The sequence below is a fragment of the Colletotrichum gloeosporioides genome (genome assembly GCF_011800055.1).
Source record: "Colletotrichum gloeosporioides strain Lc1 chromosome Unknown consensus_45, whole genome shotgun sequence".
NCBI classification, from domain to species: domain Eukaryota; kingdom Fungi; phylum Ascomycota; class Sordariomycetes; order Glomerellales; family Glomerellaceae; genus Colletotrichum; species Colletotrichum gloeosporioides.
Window position 1 is genome coordinate 349883 of NW_025544690.1, and position 17001 is coordinate 366883.

General features: G+C 55.1%; 6 protein-coding genes across 6 annotated transcripts; 3 read left to right on the top strand and 3 right to left on the bottom strand.

The window, feature by feature from the left end:
• Window positions 1–856: 856 nt before the first annotated feature.
• GCG54_00002084 (uncharacterized protein) lies at window positions 857–2188 on the top strand (the record flags this gene model as incomplete). The annotated part of the gene is made up of 5 exons (XM_045402183.1): window positions 857–876; window positions 936–949; window positions 1008–1205; window positions 1295–1419; window positions 1478–2188. 5 exons carry the CDS (start codon window positions 857–859, stop codon window positions 2186–2188), a joined length of 1068 nt encoding a protein of 355 aa, XP_045264465.1.
• Window positions 2189–2319: 131 nt separating this feature from the next.
• Window positions 2320–5341, bottom strand: GCG54_00002085 (putative galactinol--sucrose galactosyltransferase 6; the record flags this gene model as incomplete). The annotated part of the gene is made up of 6 exons (XM_045402184.1): window positions 2320–2549; window positions 2602–3732; window positions 3779–4051; window positions 4107–4320; window positions 4373–4628; window positions 4677–5341. The coding sequence occupies 6 exons, from the start codon at window positions 5339–5341 to the stop codon at window positions 2320–2322; spliced, it is 2769 nt and encodes a 922-aa protein (XP_045264466.1).
• Window positions 5342–6074: 733 nt separating this feature from the next.
• GCG54_00002086 (Mitochondrial-processing peptidase subunit beta) lies at window positions 6075–7822 on the top strand (the record flags this gene model as incomplete). The annotated part of the gene is made up of 5 exons (XM_045402185.1): window positions 6075–6290; window positions 6382–6507; window positions 6565–6642; window positions 6698–7383; window positions 7435–7822. Coding segments are annotated over 5 exons (1494 nt in total), but the record flags the coding sequence as incomplete, so codon positions are not given.
• A 1146-nt stretch (window positions 7823–8968) lies between these two features.
• On the bottom strand, window positions 8969–11622 carry GCG54_00002087 (Histidine biosynthesis trifunctional protein; the record flags this gene model as incomplete). The annotated part of the gene is made up of 2 exons (XM_045402186.1): window positions 8969–9162; window positions 9216–11622. The coding sequence occupies 2 exons, from the start codon at window positions 11620–11622 to the stop codon at window positions 8969–8971; spliced, it is 2601 nt and encodes an 866-aa protein (XP_045264468.1).
• A 796-nt stretch (window positions 11623–12418) lies between these two features.
• On the top strand, window positions 12419–13318 carry GCG54_00002088 (Transcription initiation factor TFIID subunit 9; the record flags this gene model as incomplete). The annotated part of the gene is made up of 1 exon (XM_045402187.1): window positions 12419–13318. One exon carries the CDS (start codon window positions 12419–12421, stop codon window positions 13316–13318), a length of 900 nt encoding a protein of 299 aa, XP_045264469.1.
• A 526-nt stretch (window positions 13319–13844) lies between these two features.
• On the bottom strand, window positions 13845–16275 carry GCG54_00002089 (Nuclear elongation and deformation protein 1; the record flags this gene model as incomplete). The annotated part of the gene is made up of 3 exons (XM_045402188.1): window positions 13845–13889; window positions 13950–15757; window positions 15819–16275. 3 exons carry the CDS (start codon window positions 16273–16275, stop codon window positions 13845–13847), a joined length of 2310 nt encoding a protein of 769 aa, XP_045264470.1.
• Between the last annotated feature and the right edge of the window lie 726 nt (window positions 16276–17001).

A 17001-nucleotide genomic window follows, 5' to 3' on the forward strand; every position in this document is an offset into this window, starting at 1 on the left:
TGAAGTAAGTAATGTTATGCAGCAAGACTTGTACTAAAGGAAGAGACTACATGGCTTTCCCGTACCTTGATGACTATATCTCCTGTAGTCCCTACATGCTTTTTGCCTCTGCTGTTATTCTACTCATGTCCCTAGCCCTCACTATTCTTCACTTCGGATACATTTACTCTAGTCGCATGTTCACCCTTTCCTATCAGTTTTTACTGTTTGGTTTAGAGATGGTGTTGCCCTAAAGCTGACGTCTCACTTACACGTGTGTCATTCGCCTCCAGACTCACCCAAGTCATCCCCAATTGTACCACGAGCCACCCGGCTATTAACATACGATCGCAGAATGTTGATAAAATACTAACGCTCCGCCAACAAGCCAGCTGTATGCAAATTTTGTTTTATTTCCGACACTGACTCCTTTCACCGGGAACAAGTGGGACATGACAAACGGATCGTCAACCCGGATCTACAGGACAGTGCAACACAAACACACCACATATGGCGAGGACCCCGCGAAGACGTGATGGCCATGATGTCACCCGCCGCGCCCTGCCCCTCGATTCACATTAGATACCCCACCTCTAGCTCACGACCCTTCCGCAGGGAGCTTGGTGTCAGAAGAGGGGGATCTACTTGGGAAACTGTCGAATACATCCCCGGACTTAGACAGCTGTTTGGGTTTCATAATTCGGGCGGCTGCAGTGTAATTATTAAGCGTCAATGAACTGGTAGACATCCCTTGGCATAGTAGGCGATGCGGGGTTGACTTTCATATAATAAACACGACGCCCAACACGTTCGTCCCTCACGAGTGCCAAGCGTCTCATTCACACAAATCAGCAAATCCCACGAACAATCCAACGAAATGACCCTCAAGATTTTCCTGTGAGTCGTCCGCGAATCGATTTACAAAGCGCTCCTCGCTAATTAACCTAACATCACAGCACCGGCGTGACGGGTACCAAACGCTTACCTCTCTTGACCTGGGCCGGTTTTCGGCTTACACTCTCACACAGGCTACATCGGGGGCGACGCCTTCCATGCCCTCCATGAGAAGCACCCGGACTACGAGTATGCGCTCCTCGTCCGCTCCGAGGAGCGTGCAGCACCTGTGAAGAAGGCCTATCCGAACGCCAATGTTCGCATCGTGGTGGGCACCCTGACCGACTCGGACATCATCGCGAAGGAGGCCGCTGCCGCCGACATTGTTGTCCGTACGTCATGTTTCCTGCTCATTGGAGCTTGCATGGAGAATGCAGTATCTGCACCTTTGATGTGCTGAATGTTGACTGCCGTCTCTTAGACACCGCCGACTCTGCGGATGACGTCCCTTCAGCCCAAGCCATCGCGAAGGGTCTCGCCGAGGGCCACACTCCCGAGAAGCCCGGCTTCTGGCTTCACGTCTCGGGCACGGGAATTCTGCAATGGGTACGAACACTACCCCCTTCTGTCCCGTCGTTTTGTCTAACGCACGAGGGGCCGACAGTACGACCAAAAGCACGAACGCTACGGCGAGGCCCCCCTCCCGGAGCAAGACTACCACGACATCCGCGACATCGACCGCCTGCTCAGCCTCCCCGACGAGGCCATCCACCGCAACGTCGACAAGATCGTCCTCGCCGCGAACTCCTCCCCCGCCGTCCGCACCGCCATCGTCTCCCCGCCCACGATCTACGGCCAGGGCCGCGGGCCCGTCAACCAACGCTCCATCCAGGTCCCCGCCCTTGCCAGGGCCACGCTCGAGAAGGGCTTCGCGCCGATCATCGCGCCCGGCAAGACGGAGTGGAACAATGTGCACGTGCACGACCTGTCGGCCTTCTTCGTGACGCTCGCCGACGCGACGCAAGACGCCGGAAAGAATGCCGACGCGGAGGTGTTTGGGCCGCGGGCGTACTACTTCGTCGAGAGCGGCAACCACGTCTGGAGCGAGGTCGCGCGGTGGATCGCGGAGGAGGCGTATAAGCAGGGGTATCTGCCTGCGCCGTTGACCAAGGAGGCGACGATGAAGGAGGCGCTGCAGTCGGAGGGGGTGTCGAATAACAGCTGGGGCCTCAACTCGAAGAGCAAGGCGGAGAGGGCGCGCAAGTACTTTGGGTGGGAAGGCAGAGACAAGAGCTTGGAGCAGGAGATACCTGCGACTCTCTCGTGGGAGGCGAATTTGTTGGACTTGCAGCCGCATGAGAAGGTTAGGAAGTGAGTTGGGGGCCATGCGTTTGGTTGCGCGAGGATCAGGTGAGCATGGTGATGATGAAAAATGACAGTTCATGCGATTTGAATGCGATCTATCTACTTCGATGTTCTGGATGATGGGATGGACACCGATTCTTCTTAGTCCTCCGCCTGTTCGTGGTCGATGGCGAAAGTGACAGTCATCTCAACCTCATTACTCCAACCCGGGTGCAAGCCCATCTCCTCCCAAGCCTTCTCGATATCAATCTCAAGGACCTTGTCGTCATTCTTGCAAACAGACACTGCGCTGACAGGGATGACCGAGTTTTGGATAGTCACGAGGAAATCGTCGTGGATGGTAAGCTCAGGCAGTTTAGAGATGTACAGACCTGGACATGATGTTGAGTTTAAGTCCTTCTTCAGGGAAGCTTGGGAACTTACCAAGAACGCCCAATGCCTTGAGACGGGTTTTGAGCTCGACTTTACCGTCATGTCGCAGTAAGAAATCACTGTTGACTATCGCCGCTGCTCCTGTCATCTTCCCCACGAGGCCCAAGTTGGCCGTCCACACTTTGCCCTTTGACTCACTGTCAAAGCTGGAAAGAGGGTATGCAGTGAATATCTCATACCCGCGTACGTCCACCGAAGTAGTGAGAGCGGAAGCTGGTGTGCCCGGGGTGACAGGCGAGCTGACTTTTCCAGACGAGTGGGCACGAACGACGTAGCGCATGGAAGGCAGAACGCCAGCGAAGGAGCTGAGGGGGATGATCTCTGTCAAGGATCGGGCCGAGATATTGAAAACGCCCAGAATGGGAGTGCCCGTCACGGCTTTGCCGTGGTAGCAACCGATCTTCAACAGGCCATCATCGTCGTATCCAGTGTACGGATCGATGGTCTTCCCTATGACGCTGGGACGGAAGATGACAGTCTTTCCTCGGATCGTCAACCCTGTCATCTGCTTGATGAGATCCAAGTTATGCTGTCCCGGGACGTCGGTGATGTAGATCGGCCCACCACTGACGCATCGCGCTGCGGCATGGAAGCCAGAGTAATCGTGTACGGTCTGGAACATGTCCCAGTCTGGTAGAATGTTCAGGTGCTGCGTGAGTAAGCTGTTGTGGGCGTTGGTCCATACGTGCCAAGGGTGTGAGGCTGGGATCTCAGGGAAGAAGTCGTCTGAATTTCGGCAGAGAATCGCGGGCTTGTTCCGAGGAAGCTGGTTGTAGAATAGGATTTGTGGTGTTTGCGACATGCAAGATATGGCTTTAATGCTAAAGTGGCGTAGTGAGGATATCGTCCATGCATCCAGATAGGCATCAATGAGCTCGCGACGGGCGGTGGCTGAGACCCATGTGTCTGTCATGAACTGGGCATCTGTCTTGACACCGTCGATGCCACAGTCGACGAGGAACTTGTAGAAGTCATTGTAGAACTTGTCGACGTCCTCTCTGGCTACAACAGTCATCTTTCCACCAAGAGGTAGGTTCCGTCGCTCGGCATCTTCTCGAACGATCTCAACCGTCTTGTATTCCTTGGCAATCTTGCCATCCGGAGAGATACCCGCCCAGTAACCTTGAAAATTAGTCCTGCCAACCGCACATGCTTTGAAGTATCTCACCTAGTAGGGCATGCCACACAGCAATGTGCTGGATATGAGGATGTTTCTCTCGAATGTGGGCGACCGTCGCTTTGAGACCCTTTGGGAAAGCCTTCGGCTCGGCTTCAAACTCACACCAACCATGTTGGAATTGGCCGTGGCCTCTGTAATCGATGGTCTGCCAGTTGTCGTCGATGATGAGACTGGTGACTTTGATGTTGTTCTCGGCCAGTTTGTCGACAGCGTCGAACACCTTCTCGTCTGTGAGACGTTGCCCAAGCGCGTTCCATGTACCTAGCCAGCCACATCAGCCAAATGCTTTCAGGTTTATATGTCGGATATTGCTTACAGAAGCCGAGTCCGTCATACCAGTTCTCCATCCATTCCGGCTTGACGCCTTCTTCGATGGCTTTCATCTCGGCCTGCAACTCATTGCTGGCTTTCTTCTCTGTGATGACAAAGTGTCTCGCCTGGTACATTACGGCAGCATTCGCGCTCTCGAAGTTGTCACCAATAGCAACGAGGATTTTTGCGTTCTCTGACGAGGATCCGTCGTTACGAGCCTGTCAATGTCAACCATAGACCACAACGTCTGGTCACGAGATTTAAACGCACATGAACGGAGATCTGCCCAGCATCATCGTGACGGAAAACAGATAGCACATTGTTGACCCCGCTTACGGCAAGGAACACGAGATGCTTGCCTTCGGAACTCAGGAATGAGCATAGAACAGCGTCTTTGTCGAGATGAAACGAGGTCTTGCCATGGCGGGGGGCTAGCCAGGGACTCCAAATACGAACGAGAGCAAACCATCTGTCCCCGTCAGTTTCCTGAAAAATGTACATCCCAGCCGCTGACCGTATGATACAGCTATCTGGTGGGTCGTAGGATTTGTAGCGGCTAATGACCTAGGCTTACCTCTGGAAGCTTCCCCATGGCATGCCCAACGAGATGTTAGCAATCTTGGACTCGTCGCTGTCGCTGTCGACGGCGTCTACGCCGGTTTCCAGTGACCATAGACGAGTGCCAGGGCACTGGCTCATGAGAGATTTCACATTCCATGCAGGATTGAAGCCTGCCACGATATCTTCGAGGTGCTCCGAGACGCTTTGAAGCACCGGGGCCGTGCTCACGACGACGTTGCCGTCACCAACACCAAGTTCATCACGGGTCCATCGCCATGAGTCGGCATCCGAATGTCTGAACTTCAGTGTGAATTGAAGCGTCTTGTCAATCGAAAGAGAGGCAGAGAAGAAGAAACGGCGGACGTGGTCTGGAGCTGTCTGCAGAGTCGTCGGGCTATCAGCATCAGGAATCCGAGGCAAAACCACTTCGGACCATTCGCCTCGATCGCTGGACTGCCATAAAGCAACTTCCCATGGCTCGTCTGCACGCGAAGCAGGTATCTCGAGAACGGCCGTCAACGTCAGCTGCCCAGTCGAGACCTGGGTAAACTGACCCAAAGGAGGGTAGCTCTGAATTATTGCTTTCATGTTGTCGGTGATGGGCTCAGGAGCTGGCTTCTGTTTGGAAACGAACAACTTTTGGAATTCGTCGACGAAATTGTAGTTGTCTGATGGCATCTTGATGTCATACAAGTCAATGGTGAGATGGCCTGGTCCTGGTGCAGACGGTGGGATGTACGGATTGCTCTCAGATGTATGTGGACCAGTTGAATGAGGGGGTTTGGATCAACTACGAAGGTAAGGTAGAGTTGGGTTAATGTGACACAGTATGGCACCGACGCAGAAGCATGGGATGGGCGACATCTGCAGAGGAAGTCAAAAGGCAGTCTTGTGACCTGCTGCACTAACAGCCAGCCAGATAGAGTCTCAGCTGCGCAAATGGAACTTCCATTGACGCAACCGCCGGCCGCCTGGGCACGGGCAGGATCCGCTTAATTGGCCAATTGGCAGCTGCTGCCAGCACAAAAATACTCGACGGACGGTGCCCAGCAACGTTGCGCATGCCTCGGCCAACGCCGTTTGAGATGTGCGCAGATGTTCGTGTGGTCGAAGGGGAAGTGAGAAGTCCGTCGCTGGAGGGCAGCATCGTGAGCTTTGGGTCAATTGATCGTGGTGCAGGTTTCGAGAGACATGTCGATGTTGTTGGAGTGATGATATCAATGAGTGAAAGATGCCTGTGAACGGATCTCGGATGGCACCCAATTGCAGCATTGCGGTACGTACCGCCCCATCGCAGAGTTGGAATTAAACGTGCCCTGATTGGCCACGCCCGGAACAATTCGGGGCCAAAGTGGTTGGCGCCTGGCATCCAAGGCACCCACCGCCCCAGAAAGCTTTCTGAATTCTGAGCCGAAACCTCATCGAAAGATTTCACAAACACCTCATATCACTCCCTATCCTCCACAACTCCGCCATGGCGTCCCGGAGACTAGCTTTGAACCTCTCGCAGGGGCTGCGAAGCCGGGCAGCTCTTTCCAGAGCGAGCCCTCTCACCCGGGGCTTCGCCACGCCCGCCAGCACCCCCTTCGGCAAGACTCAGACGACAACCTTGAAGAACGGACTGACGGTACGATACCCATCGCCTCCGCCTGCCCTCCCTGTCACTCAATTGGCGTCACCACGCCCGTCGCGACAAGATACTGACGTCGGATTCACAGGTCGCTACCGACTACTCCCCCTTCGCCCAGACCTCCACCGTCGGTGTTTGGATCGATGCCGGCTCAAGGGCTGAGACCGACGAGACCAATGGCACCGCCCACTTCCTCGAGCACCTTGCCTTCAAGGTAGGCCATCGATGCGCCGCCAATGCCATGAAGAACTCCCGCTTAACACCAATCTAGGGTACCTCGAACCGAACGCAACAGCAGCTCGAGCTCGAGATCGAGAACATGGGTGGTCACCTGAACGCCTACACCTCGGTTCGTTCCTCTCGACCGAACTAATCACAAAGTCCTCCCCATTGACACTGGATAGCGCGAGAACACCGTCTACTTCGCCAAGGCCTTCAACTCCGACGTTCCCCAGTGCGTCGACATCCTCGCCGATATTCTCCAGAACTCCAAGCTCGAGGAGTCTGCCATTGAGCGCGAGCGCGACGTCATCCTCCGCGAGTCCGAGGAGGTCGAGAAGCAGATGGAGGAGGTTGTCTTCGACCACCTTCACGCCACCGCCTACCAGCACCAGCCCCTCGGTCGCACCATCCTCGGCCCCCGTGAGAACATCCGCGACATCACCCGCACCGAGCTCACCAGTTACATCAAGAACAACTACACCGCTGACCGCATGGTCCTCGTCGGCGCTGGCGGTATCCCCCACGAGAAGCTCGTCGAGCTCGCCGAGAAGAACTTCGGCGGCCTTGCCTCCACCAGCCCCCAGACCCAGGCTTACCTGCTCTCCAAGCAGAAGGCCGACTTCATCGGTTCCGATGTCCGTGTTCGCGACGACAACATCCCCACTGCCAACATCGCCATCGCCGTTGAGGGTGTCAGCTGGAACAGCGACGACTACTACACTGCTCTTGTTGCTCAGGCCATCGTTGGCAACTACGACAAGGCCATTGGCAACGCCCCCCACCAGGGCAGCAAGCTTAGCGGCTTCGTCCACAAGCACGACATCGCCAACAGCTTCATGTCCTTCTCTACCAGCTACAGCGACACTGGGTGAGCAGCCCCTGGCTGATTTTGTCATTGATTCTTGCTAACTATGGACAGTCTCTGGGGTATCTACCTCGTCACCGACAAGGCTGACCGCATCGACGACCTCGTCTACTTCGCTCAGCGCGAGTGGATGCGTCTGAGCCGTAACGTCAGCGAGGCCGAGACTGAGCGCGCCAAGGCCCAGCTCAAGGCTTCTATTCTCCTGTCCCTCGATGGCACCACTGCCATCGCCGAGGACATCGGCCGCCAGCTCATCACCACCGGCCGCCGTGCCAGCCCCGCCGAGATCGAGCGCACCATCGACGCTATTACCGAGAAGGATGTTATGGACTTTGCCAGCAGGAAGCTTTGGGACCAGGACATCGCCATCAGCGCCGTTGGGAACATTGAGGGTCTCTTCGACTACGCCAGACTTAGGGCCACCATGAAGCCCAAGTACTAAATCTGCCGGGGGGGGTTGTGATTTCGAGGAGATTAGGGTATAGAGTGTATGAGATACCGTTTACAGGCTAGTGTATCATAAAGACTTCCCTTGTTCATATGTCGGTGACATTCGCAAGCGTAGCACCACGACGGCCTAATTCTACTTTGTTCCCGAAGACCGACAGCAAATCCCAGCGCGAACTTGACTTGGGGCGGGAGTTGAATTTGCAACGTTCGTGGCTGTGACTTGATAACTTGCGGTACAATACTATATCTAGGTACTGAGGTGAGGAAAAGGGGCTGCCCGGGGAAATCATTCAAGAAATAGGTGCAGGAACGAAAGTATCGGGGATCGTTTACCTTGGGTTGACGGAAGGTAGGCGGTACTAGGGTACCCAAGGTAGCTGGCACGCGTCCTTTTCTCGTTGTCGCTCGCGTAATCGGCTAGCACAGCTCCTTCCTCACTTCAGTCACACACCTTCCTCACGAAAGACCCGGGCCTGCCTGCCTGTTTGTTCCGTCCGAAGATACGTCAACCAGTTCAACAGAGATCGGCCAAGTGGCCTAGTTGGTAAAACAGCTCATTCTTAATAAATCAAATACCTCCCCAAAGGTTCTGGTTTTCCTAAAGGGGTTGGGGCGCTCGTTCGAATCACTGCGGTGGAGGGCCTTGAAGACGATCGTCCGTCTTTTTTGCTCTTTAGCAATTTGCGTTTAGTCCCTTTGCGATGTTTTGTTTTTCTTTCTTTCTTTGTTTTACCTGAGGTTTTTTTTTTTTTTTTTTTTTTTTTTTTCCNTTTTTTTTTTTTTTTTTTTTTTTTGTGCCAATTCTATGCAAAGAAAGATCTCCTAGTTGAGATGACTGGAGTGAGACTGAGATCTCAAAACGGTCCACATCCCCTAGGGAAGGAGGACAGCCCAAGGTTCACCTCATGATGTGGAGCCACTTGACACCGGCGCATACCTTCTACCTGCCCAACGCGGACGGAATCAAAGAGATGATGAGTTGAACCAGACACTGTACAGGGTTGTGGGATCGTCATAAATCAAATCAGCCATATTCGGAAGAAAAAAATAACTCAATTTCTATATCCAATGACTTTTCTGGTATAACTACATGACATCATATTTGACCCCGACCCTTTCCTTTTTGTACGGTCCATATTTACTGGCGGTTCATGTGCTCAATGCGGATCTCAACAGCTCTGCGGTGAGCCTCCAAGGCCTCGGTCTTGGCTAGTTGCATAACAGCATCGCCGACGTTGCGCAGACCCTCGGCCGTCAGGTTGGAGCTGGTAATGTGCTTGACGAAGGAGGCAAGGTTGACTCCAGAGTACTGCTTAGCGTATCCGTATGTGGCTGCACTATGGTCAGAAAACGTCACAGATCATATAGGAAGTAGGTAAACTTACGCAAAGAGTGGTTGACACCGGCAGAGTAGTCGCCCACACTCTCAGGCGTCCACTCGCCGATGAAGACACTGCCGGCGTTCATGACCTGCTCGGTCACCTTCTCGGCGTCCTTCAGTTGGAGAATCAAATGCTCGGGAGCGTAGTCATTGCTGATGCGCATGGCTTCGTCGACGGTCTTGACCTGGATCGTAACGGAGTGGGCGATGGATCCGCGGACAATGTCGACACGGGGCAGAGCCATAGCCTGGTTGTGAAGCTCGTCCTCAATAGCCTGCAACTGCTCCTCGTTCAGGTCAATGGCGATGAGCACGACTTGGCTGTCAACACCGTGCTCTGCCTGGGAGAGCAGATCGGAGGCAACGAAGGCGGGGTTGGCATCCTTGTCGGCGATAACAAGAACCTCAGAGGGGCCAGCGGGCATGTCGATGCTCACACCGGCATTGGTGTCGTTGCTGACGAACATCTTGGCGGCAGTGACAAACTGGTTTCCGGGTCCGAGAATCTTGTCGACCTTGGTGCAGCTCTCGGTGCCATAGGCCATGGCAGCAACGGCCTGAGCACCGCCAGCAAGGACGATGCTCTCAGCACCGACCTTGTGGGCGACGTAGACGATCTCGGGGGTAAGGCTACCGTCAGCACGCGGCGGAGACGCGAAGACGATCTTCTGGCAGCCGGCGACCATGGCGGGAACACCCAGCATCAGCGCGGTACTGGGCAGGACGGCAGTGCCACCAGGAACGTACAAACCGACTCTCTCAATCGGTCTTGAGAAGCGGCTGCAGACAACGCCAGGCATCGTCTCGACCTTCAGGGGCTTGTCCTCCTTCTGCGCGGCGTGGAACTTGCGGATATTCTCAAATGAGATGTCGATGGCCTTGATAGACTCAGGAGACAACTGCATAGCCTCCTTAGGGAAAGGAGCCTTGAGAACGGGGGAGGTCAGAGAAGTAGCCTTCTCAAACCTGTGGGTGTAAGACAAGACTGCTTTGTCGCCTCCATTGCGGACCTCATCGATGATGGGCCTGACGATGTTCAGAATGGCGTCAGGAGACTTCTGCGATGGGCGCTTCAGGACCTCATCAATCTCAGAAGCCGAAGACTTGGAAAGGTCGTATCTGCGCATGGTTATCCTCTCCTCTGATTTCTCCTTGGCAGCAGGTGTCGGGGCTGGTGCTGGTGCTGCGGCAGGAGCGGGAGTAGTCTGGATGCCCTCCTTCTCAGCCCACTTGCCCTTGGCGTTACCCGTCCTCCTCTTGACCTTGAATGCCTTGGCGTCGAGATTCCTCTCAATGTCAGCCAAGCTAACGCCGGCGCTGACAGCCTTGGTGAGGGCAAAGTAGATCAGGTCCGCGGCCTCGAAGGCAACCTCCTCCTTGGTCTTGGCATCGCAGAGCTCCTCTGCTTCTTCCATAATCTTGGCGCGCAGGAGCTTCTCATCCGAGAAGAGACGAGCGGTGTAAGATCCCGCAGGAGCAGACTGCTTGCGAGACTGAAGAGTCTGCTCAAGACGGGGGATGCCGCTGAGGTCGCCAAAGCAGCCGTGCTGGTCCAGGTGGCAGAAACGGCCGGTTTGCTTAACAACAAACTTGAGGGTGTCGTTGTCGCAGTCGAGGCCGATGCGGACCAGCTCCTGAGTATCCCCAGACGTAGCGCCCTTCACCCAGAGACCACGCTTGCGGCTCTGGTAGATGCCGGTCCGTGTACGAACGGCCTCACCAACGCTCTCAGCGCTGCTGTACGCAAGTCCCAGGGCGGTGCCCGATTCGTCGCACACAACGGTTGGGATCAGACCGTCAGGCCTATCCGACTTCCAGAATGAAGAAATCAGCTTGGAGAGAGAAAGCTTCTTCGAGTCCTCCTTGGCAGCAGTCAGGCCGTCTGAAGGCAAGACGGGGATGGCGTTGCACTGCTTGGCAATGTCGACAAAGTGCTCCAGGGTAGTCTCCGGGACCGGCTTGAGGAAAAGGTTGGGAAGTTTTTCCACTTTGCAGCGCTCAATGAAGGCGCCCAGGTCGCACACTGTCGAATCAAAGTCCTTGACGAGGACGGCGTGCTTCGAGGCGGCTGACGTAGAGACGTCGGCGGTCTTGAGGACGGAGCCCACCCGGGATCCGAACTCCTCATACTGAGAGAGGTTCTCCGGGGCGACAAAGACCATGCGGGCTCCGGCGTCGAGGAGAGAGACAACGTCGTCTCTTGAGGAGATGCCGGTTACGTCAAAGTAACCGCGGAACTCCGCATTATGCTGCTTCAGGAAGCGGTGGAATTTTTCCAGGGTCTGGTCATTGGCCTCGAAGAAGGGGGCTCCGAGCACCGAGACCTGCTCGCGGTCGAGGCCGTCCAGGTTTGCCAGACCGGGCGGGACGGCCACGCTGATAAGGAAAGGAAAAGGCAGTGTGGTCTCCATGGCGGGCAGCTGCTTTCTGATCTGGTGAGGGGTTTCTCACATGCAGGGAAGCAAACGGATAAGGAAGTTCAAGGACACGGAAAGGTGGTTGAAAAGTAGCCCGAGTCAATGGATTGGGAAAGTGGAATGTCACTCTATAAGATCCTCTCGTTGGTGACTCAATTCAGGGAAGGCCCGCCGCTAAAAGTAAAAATCCTCAGAGTGTGACACCACCACTCCAGCGTCGGGGTGGTCCTGCATCGGCGTGGGCGGGTGTTATGGTGGGGCAGCAATGCAAATTGCCCCTCCATGCATGGAAGTCTGCCCTGTAGTGAAGGTCATCCAATCCACGCCCAGCCGATTTGCCCGTTGAGACCCCCTGTCCAATGTGGGATTAAGCTATGGTCAGTGCGCTTGAGAAAAGAAGACACGGAGCGGATCAATCCTCGCGCCGCTGACAACCCCGGGCAGCACTTGACGAGAGCTGTACCGGACTCCATAGCGCGGAAACGGCTAACGAACGCGCTGAGCTGAGCCTTGTGGGCAGCTCTTTCCACGAGCGACCCAACCGCGACTACCTTATCGACCCTGACGACTATTCATTCACCTGGACATATACTAATTCAAACGAGGCCATCCAATCGCAACTTTCTTCATATTTCAGATCGCCCAACTTTACTACGATTTTCACATTCATCAGAACGGAAGGACCTCAACGCGTCGACGGCCACATCCATCAAACCCCGGCCCGTCGCAAGAGGCGACACCATCACACCGTCCCTCTCTGCCGCCGTCGCTGCCAGGCAGCATCGCCAGCATGGCTTCACAATCGTCCGACCCGCAAACGAACGGCGTGCCAGCCTCCTCAGGCGCCTCCAGCTCACAAACCGTGAACAACACGCAAGCGACCGCAGCCACGACAGGCTCGCAGCCGCCCTCCCAGTCCCAACCGACGCAATCCACCACACAAGCGCAATCGCAACAACCAAACAACCAAAACGCACAGCAGCAGCAACAGCAACACCAGCAGCAGTCATCTTCATCAAATCCCCTCGGGAGCAACGCATCGGCCCCGCGCCCCCGCGACTCGCGCATGATCGAGCTCCTCCTCACCTCCCAGGGCGTCACGTCGTACGAGGCTCGCGTGCCCCTCCTCCTCCTCGACTTCGCATACCGCCACACCTCGAGCATCCTCGGCGACGCAATCTACCTTTCCGGGGACCCCTACGTCGCCCAGGCCGGCTCCAAGCCAACGGCCGGTGCCGCGGCGGCCGCCGCCGGCACGGGTGACGCTGCCGTGACCGCCAACGCAGTCAAGCTCGCCATCTCGGCGCGCTTGGGATACCAGTTCCGTGGGGGCGGCGGCGCGGGAGGCGTGTCCAAGGACTGGCTGCAGGAGCTCGCCCGCGAGCGGAACAAGGTCCAGCTGCCCAAGGTCGCGCAGAACGAGTGGGGCCTGAGGCTGCCGAGCGAGCGCTTCGTGCTCAGCGGCGTCAGCTGGGGCCTGAAAGATGTCTGGGAGGAGGCCGGCATCGAGGACGACGAAGAGGAAGAGGACGACGCTGGTGCAGGTGCCATGGAGGGTGTGGAGACGACGAACAACCAGAACGACGCTGCGGATGAGGATATTGGCGGAGACGGCGTCGAGGGAGGCACGATGGAGGATGTGTTTGGCAAGGATGTGAACGAAGATGCGGACATGGGAGGGACGTCTTAGAAAGGGTACCAATCATCACACACATCCCGCACATGATCGCGCCATTAGTCCGAACTTCGGCATCAGAAGGCAATCCAGGCATAGTGGCTTTTGCGTCAGGCTACTGACTGGCAGTCAATTGGAAACTAGCCGGTGTGGATGCAACTGCGCGTCCAGACTCGGGGGAAGGAGAGGTGCCGTGGAGCTTTGGGCAAACACGGCTATTACTTAGCATTTGGAACGCAACGCCTAGAAGAATCGGGGCCTGCGCAGGCATCAGATTAAAATAGGAATCAAAACAAAGCAGAACATACACAATTACACGCATGTGGTTCAGAGCTTGTGATTGCTGATTCAGAGCTTGTGATCGCTGAGTGGGAAAAGGTAGTGTCAATTCTGTAAACACTACAGTAAAAGCACCAATTCAAACGCCTTCCGCTATGCAAAGTAATGCCCGTCCGCGAATCCATCCAACCAACCATGCTGTTGTTCCCCAAACCGCTCTTCTAAAAGCCCCCGGTATAGTACAGAAGTTCGAATCGCAATATTAGTTCGCGCCTGTAGAAGTAACATTAGGGTTATACACCGCGGCCTGTTCCTCCTTTTTAGCACACTATTTCTGCACACCTTTTTCAAGGGTGAGATGATTTACCCCTGTGATCAACTCAGCGCCGACGTCTTCCATAAGCACCTTTTGGGTGGGTGGAGCAGACTGGTTTTCCTTGCCGCTGGGCTGAGGTGTTCGCTCGCGCTGCGCTCGCACGCTATCGAGGTCCGCTTCGTCAACGTCATCGTCCTCTTCATCTTCGTCTTCGGCGTCTTCGTCGTCAGCGTACTCGTCCTCCATCATGGAGGCCGTCATCCGCTCGTCGCCGTCGACGCTTCCGCTGAGGATGCTCTCTCGCTCGTCACCGTATTCATCAATGGAGCCTCTCGAGATGTAGCTTTGGCCCATCTCGTCACCGATGTCTTCGTCATCGTCGTCGGCGTCTTCTTCTAGGTCGGCCTGCTCATCATCAGAGTCGCTTGCTGAGAATTCATCTATCTCCAATGGAGTATCCCTCCAGTACTTGAAATCTGTGTACTCTTCTCCACCACCCTTAACGAGAGTGCTAACAGGTGGGAAGAAGTGGTCGACAACCTCGTTGATGTTGATGTAGCTCAACTTGAGCTTGTTCAAGCTCAGCAGATCAAGAGAAACCTCGGCGTTGGAGTTGATCGTGAAGATGCGGTTCCTCGGAACATCCACTGTTCTGTACGAAATTTGGTCCGTCAAACGGTTTCCAAATCCAGCGTAGAATGGCGTCTGTTCCCGACCGTACAAGTGACGAATGTCACGAAGGGTAGCCATCTTAAATACCTCGGGCTTCCGGAGGTACACCTCACGACGGAGTGCGGCCATAGTCCGGTCCGGGGACAAAATTGTCGGCCCGCGCGGAACCCGGTATTCTCCCTGCTGAATGCCAGCCAAGTATGCTCTGGTGGTATCGGACTGTCCCACTGATCGACTAGTTAGGTACATGATGTTGTAACCGTTTGCGACAATGTCGCTGTAGAGTTTAGCAACACCAGCGTGCGTCCAGTCCCTGCCAATCATGTTCAGAACATGACCCAGCGCATCCGACTTGGTGATGGTGCCGTCGATATCCGAGATGACAACAGGCACCTCATGTCTCCACAGGTACATGTTGGCGTTACACGTCGCTCTGTTGACTGTGAAGCTCATACTGTTCTCACCGGGCTTCAAGCACAACGCCTTCAGCTGATCGCTAGTCAACCGCAGCGTCTTGGCGTAGTTCAGGTTTGGGTCTCCGGCTGACGATTGAGGCGGAGTGGTCGGAGGAGTCTGCATGCCAGAGGCGCCGACATCCGACTCAGTTCTTCTGTGGATCGGAGTAGGCGCTGTAGTCGTCACATCGCTACCGTCGCTCTGGTATCCCGGGTCCGAGGCAGCATCAGCTGCGATGACCGTTGGCCGGTAGCCTGCCTCCATGGTCTTCTTCTTGGCTGCCTCTTTCGCCTCCTCGCTGCTGTAGATCCAGATATTTCCATGTTCGTCCATACCAAAAAGGGAACCAATATCGTAATTGCCTTCAAGCTCTTCAGACAAGATCTTGCGTGCAAGGATCTCAGCACGGAAGATATCCTCCTCGTTGCTTTTGAAACCGGTCATGTCAAGCATGAGGTCGCCCGTTTCGGTCACGCGAGTGGGAATGTTGTTGGCGGAAAGCTCCTTGGAGAGCATGCGCGCCCGCTCGACAGCATCCTTTGCTGCCAAAGGTGGAGGACTCTGCGATCTTTCGGACATGGCAAAATCGGCAGAGCTTTCGCCGTACTCACGGTCACTGGTACGAGCCGACTTGCGCAAAACATCGTCGCTGTAGGGACGGTGGTTCCAGTCGTCTGATCTCGGTCGTCCGTGGGTGAGGTCTGGTGATGTGGATAACGGGGTAAGAATGCCTGGAACCGTTAGCTTGTGAATGTGCGCCTGGGGTCACCAGAAGACGGGCAAGAGACCAACCGTGGTCCCGAGGGAGAGTTGCGCTGTGGATGACTGAAGGAGGAGGACGCCTAGGCCTCTTGTCTTCGGAGTCCAAGTCCAGCAGATCCGGTTCGCCTAGTTCGGAGGAGGAGGGGTTCTCGGGGTTCAGGGGAGGGCTTGATGCTGGGGATACCAAGGGCGAGGTTTGTAGATCCCTGGGAATAGTGTCGCTGGTTTCAAAAACGAAGAAGGCCTCTCCTTCTTCTCCAAGCTTCATGGAGTAGTCCTGCTTGACGCCGTTGACTTTGAACTCGACCTTCTTCTCATAGGGCCGAAGGAGGGAGAACTTTCCAAAGCGGACGTGGAAAGGCGAGCAAGCCAGGGTGCCGTCTTCTTGCTCAACGACAATCACGTCGATGGCGCCACTCAAAGTGGCCGGGTTGATGGAGTTCCATGTCGAGGAGACGGAGGCGCTGAGGTTGCGAACGTATTGCATGGTGACTGTAAAGCTACGCCCTTGCAACGGGGAGGAGTCTTGGATACGGCGCAGGTGTGCGTTCGCAGAGCCAGGAAGGCAGACCTTGTGAAGGATAAGATGCGATGTGCAACAACCTCCTGGTCTCTTGTATCGTGGGTTCCGCTCAGCTGTAGAGACCAGACAGTGGACGGGAGGGTTCGGGCTTGAAGTGAGGTGGTGTAAAGATGACGACGAGGGTGTAAGGAAAGCGACGAACGAATGGGGCGGAATATTGGCACAGGTAAGGTCGGTTGATGGACGATACGAGCGGGAAGCAGAAGGACCTGGCGGGCAGCGGACAGGGGGGAAGCAGCAGTGCACCCCTGCTTGTTGGACCAGCCCAACAAGCTAAGACGCCCTTGAATGCTCTCTGGGGCTCTTTGGCTCACTGCAAAACGGCGGCAGAGAGGTACCAGAGTACCCGTGGCTAGGCGGTTTCGGTACAAGCGCGACAGGGCCAGCTCGCCCACGTTTGCTGGCTGGGTAGAGAGCGGCGTGTAGCTCATCTTACCCCTCCGTAAAAGCTCAGCTTACCCCCCCCTATAAATACCCTATAGGTTTAAACTTATTTCAGATATATTACTAAAATTAAAAGAGGTTCTATAAATATATTCAGTAATATACTTTAAAGTACCCTTTATTATATAGAGACTATATAATTTAATAAATAAATACTATAATTTAAAGTAAAATATAAATTATAAT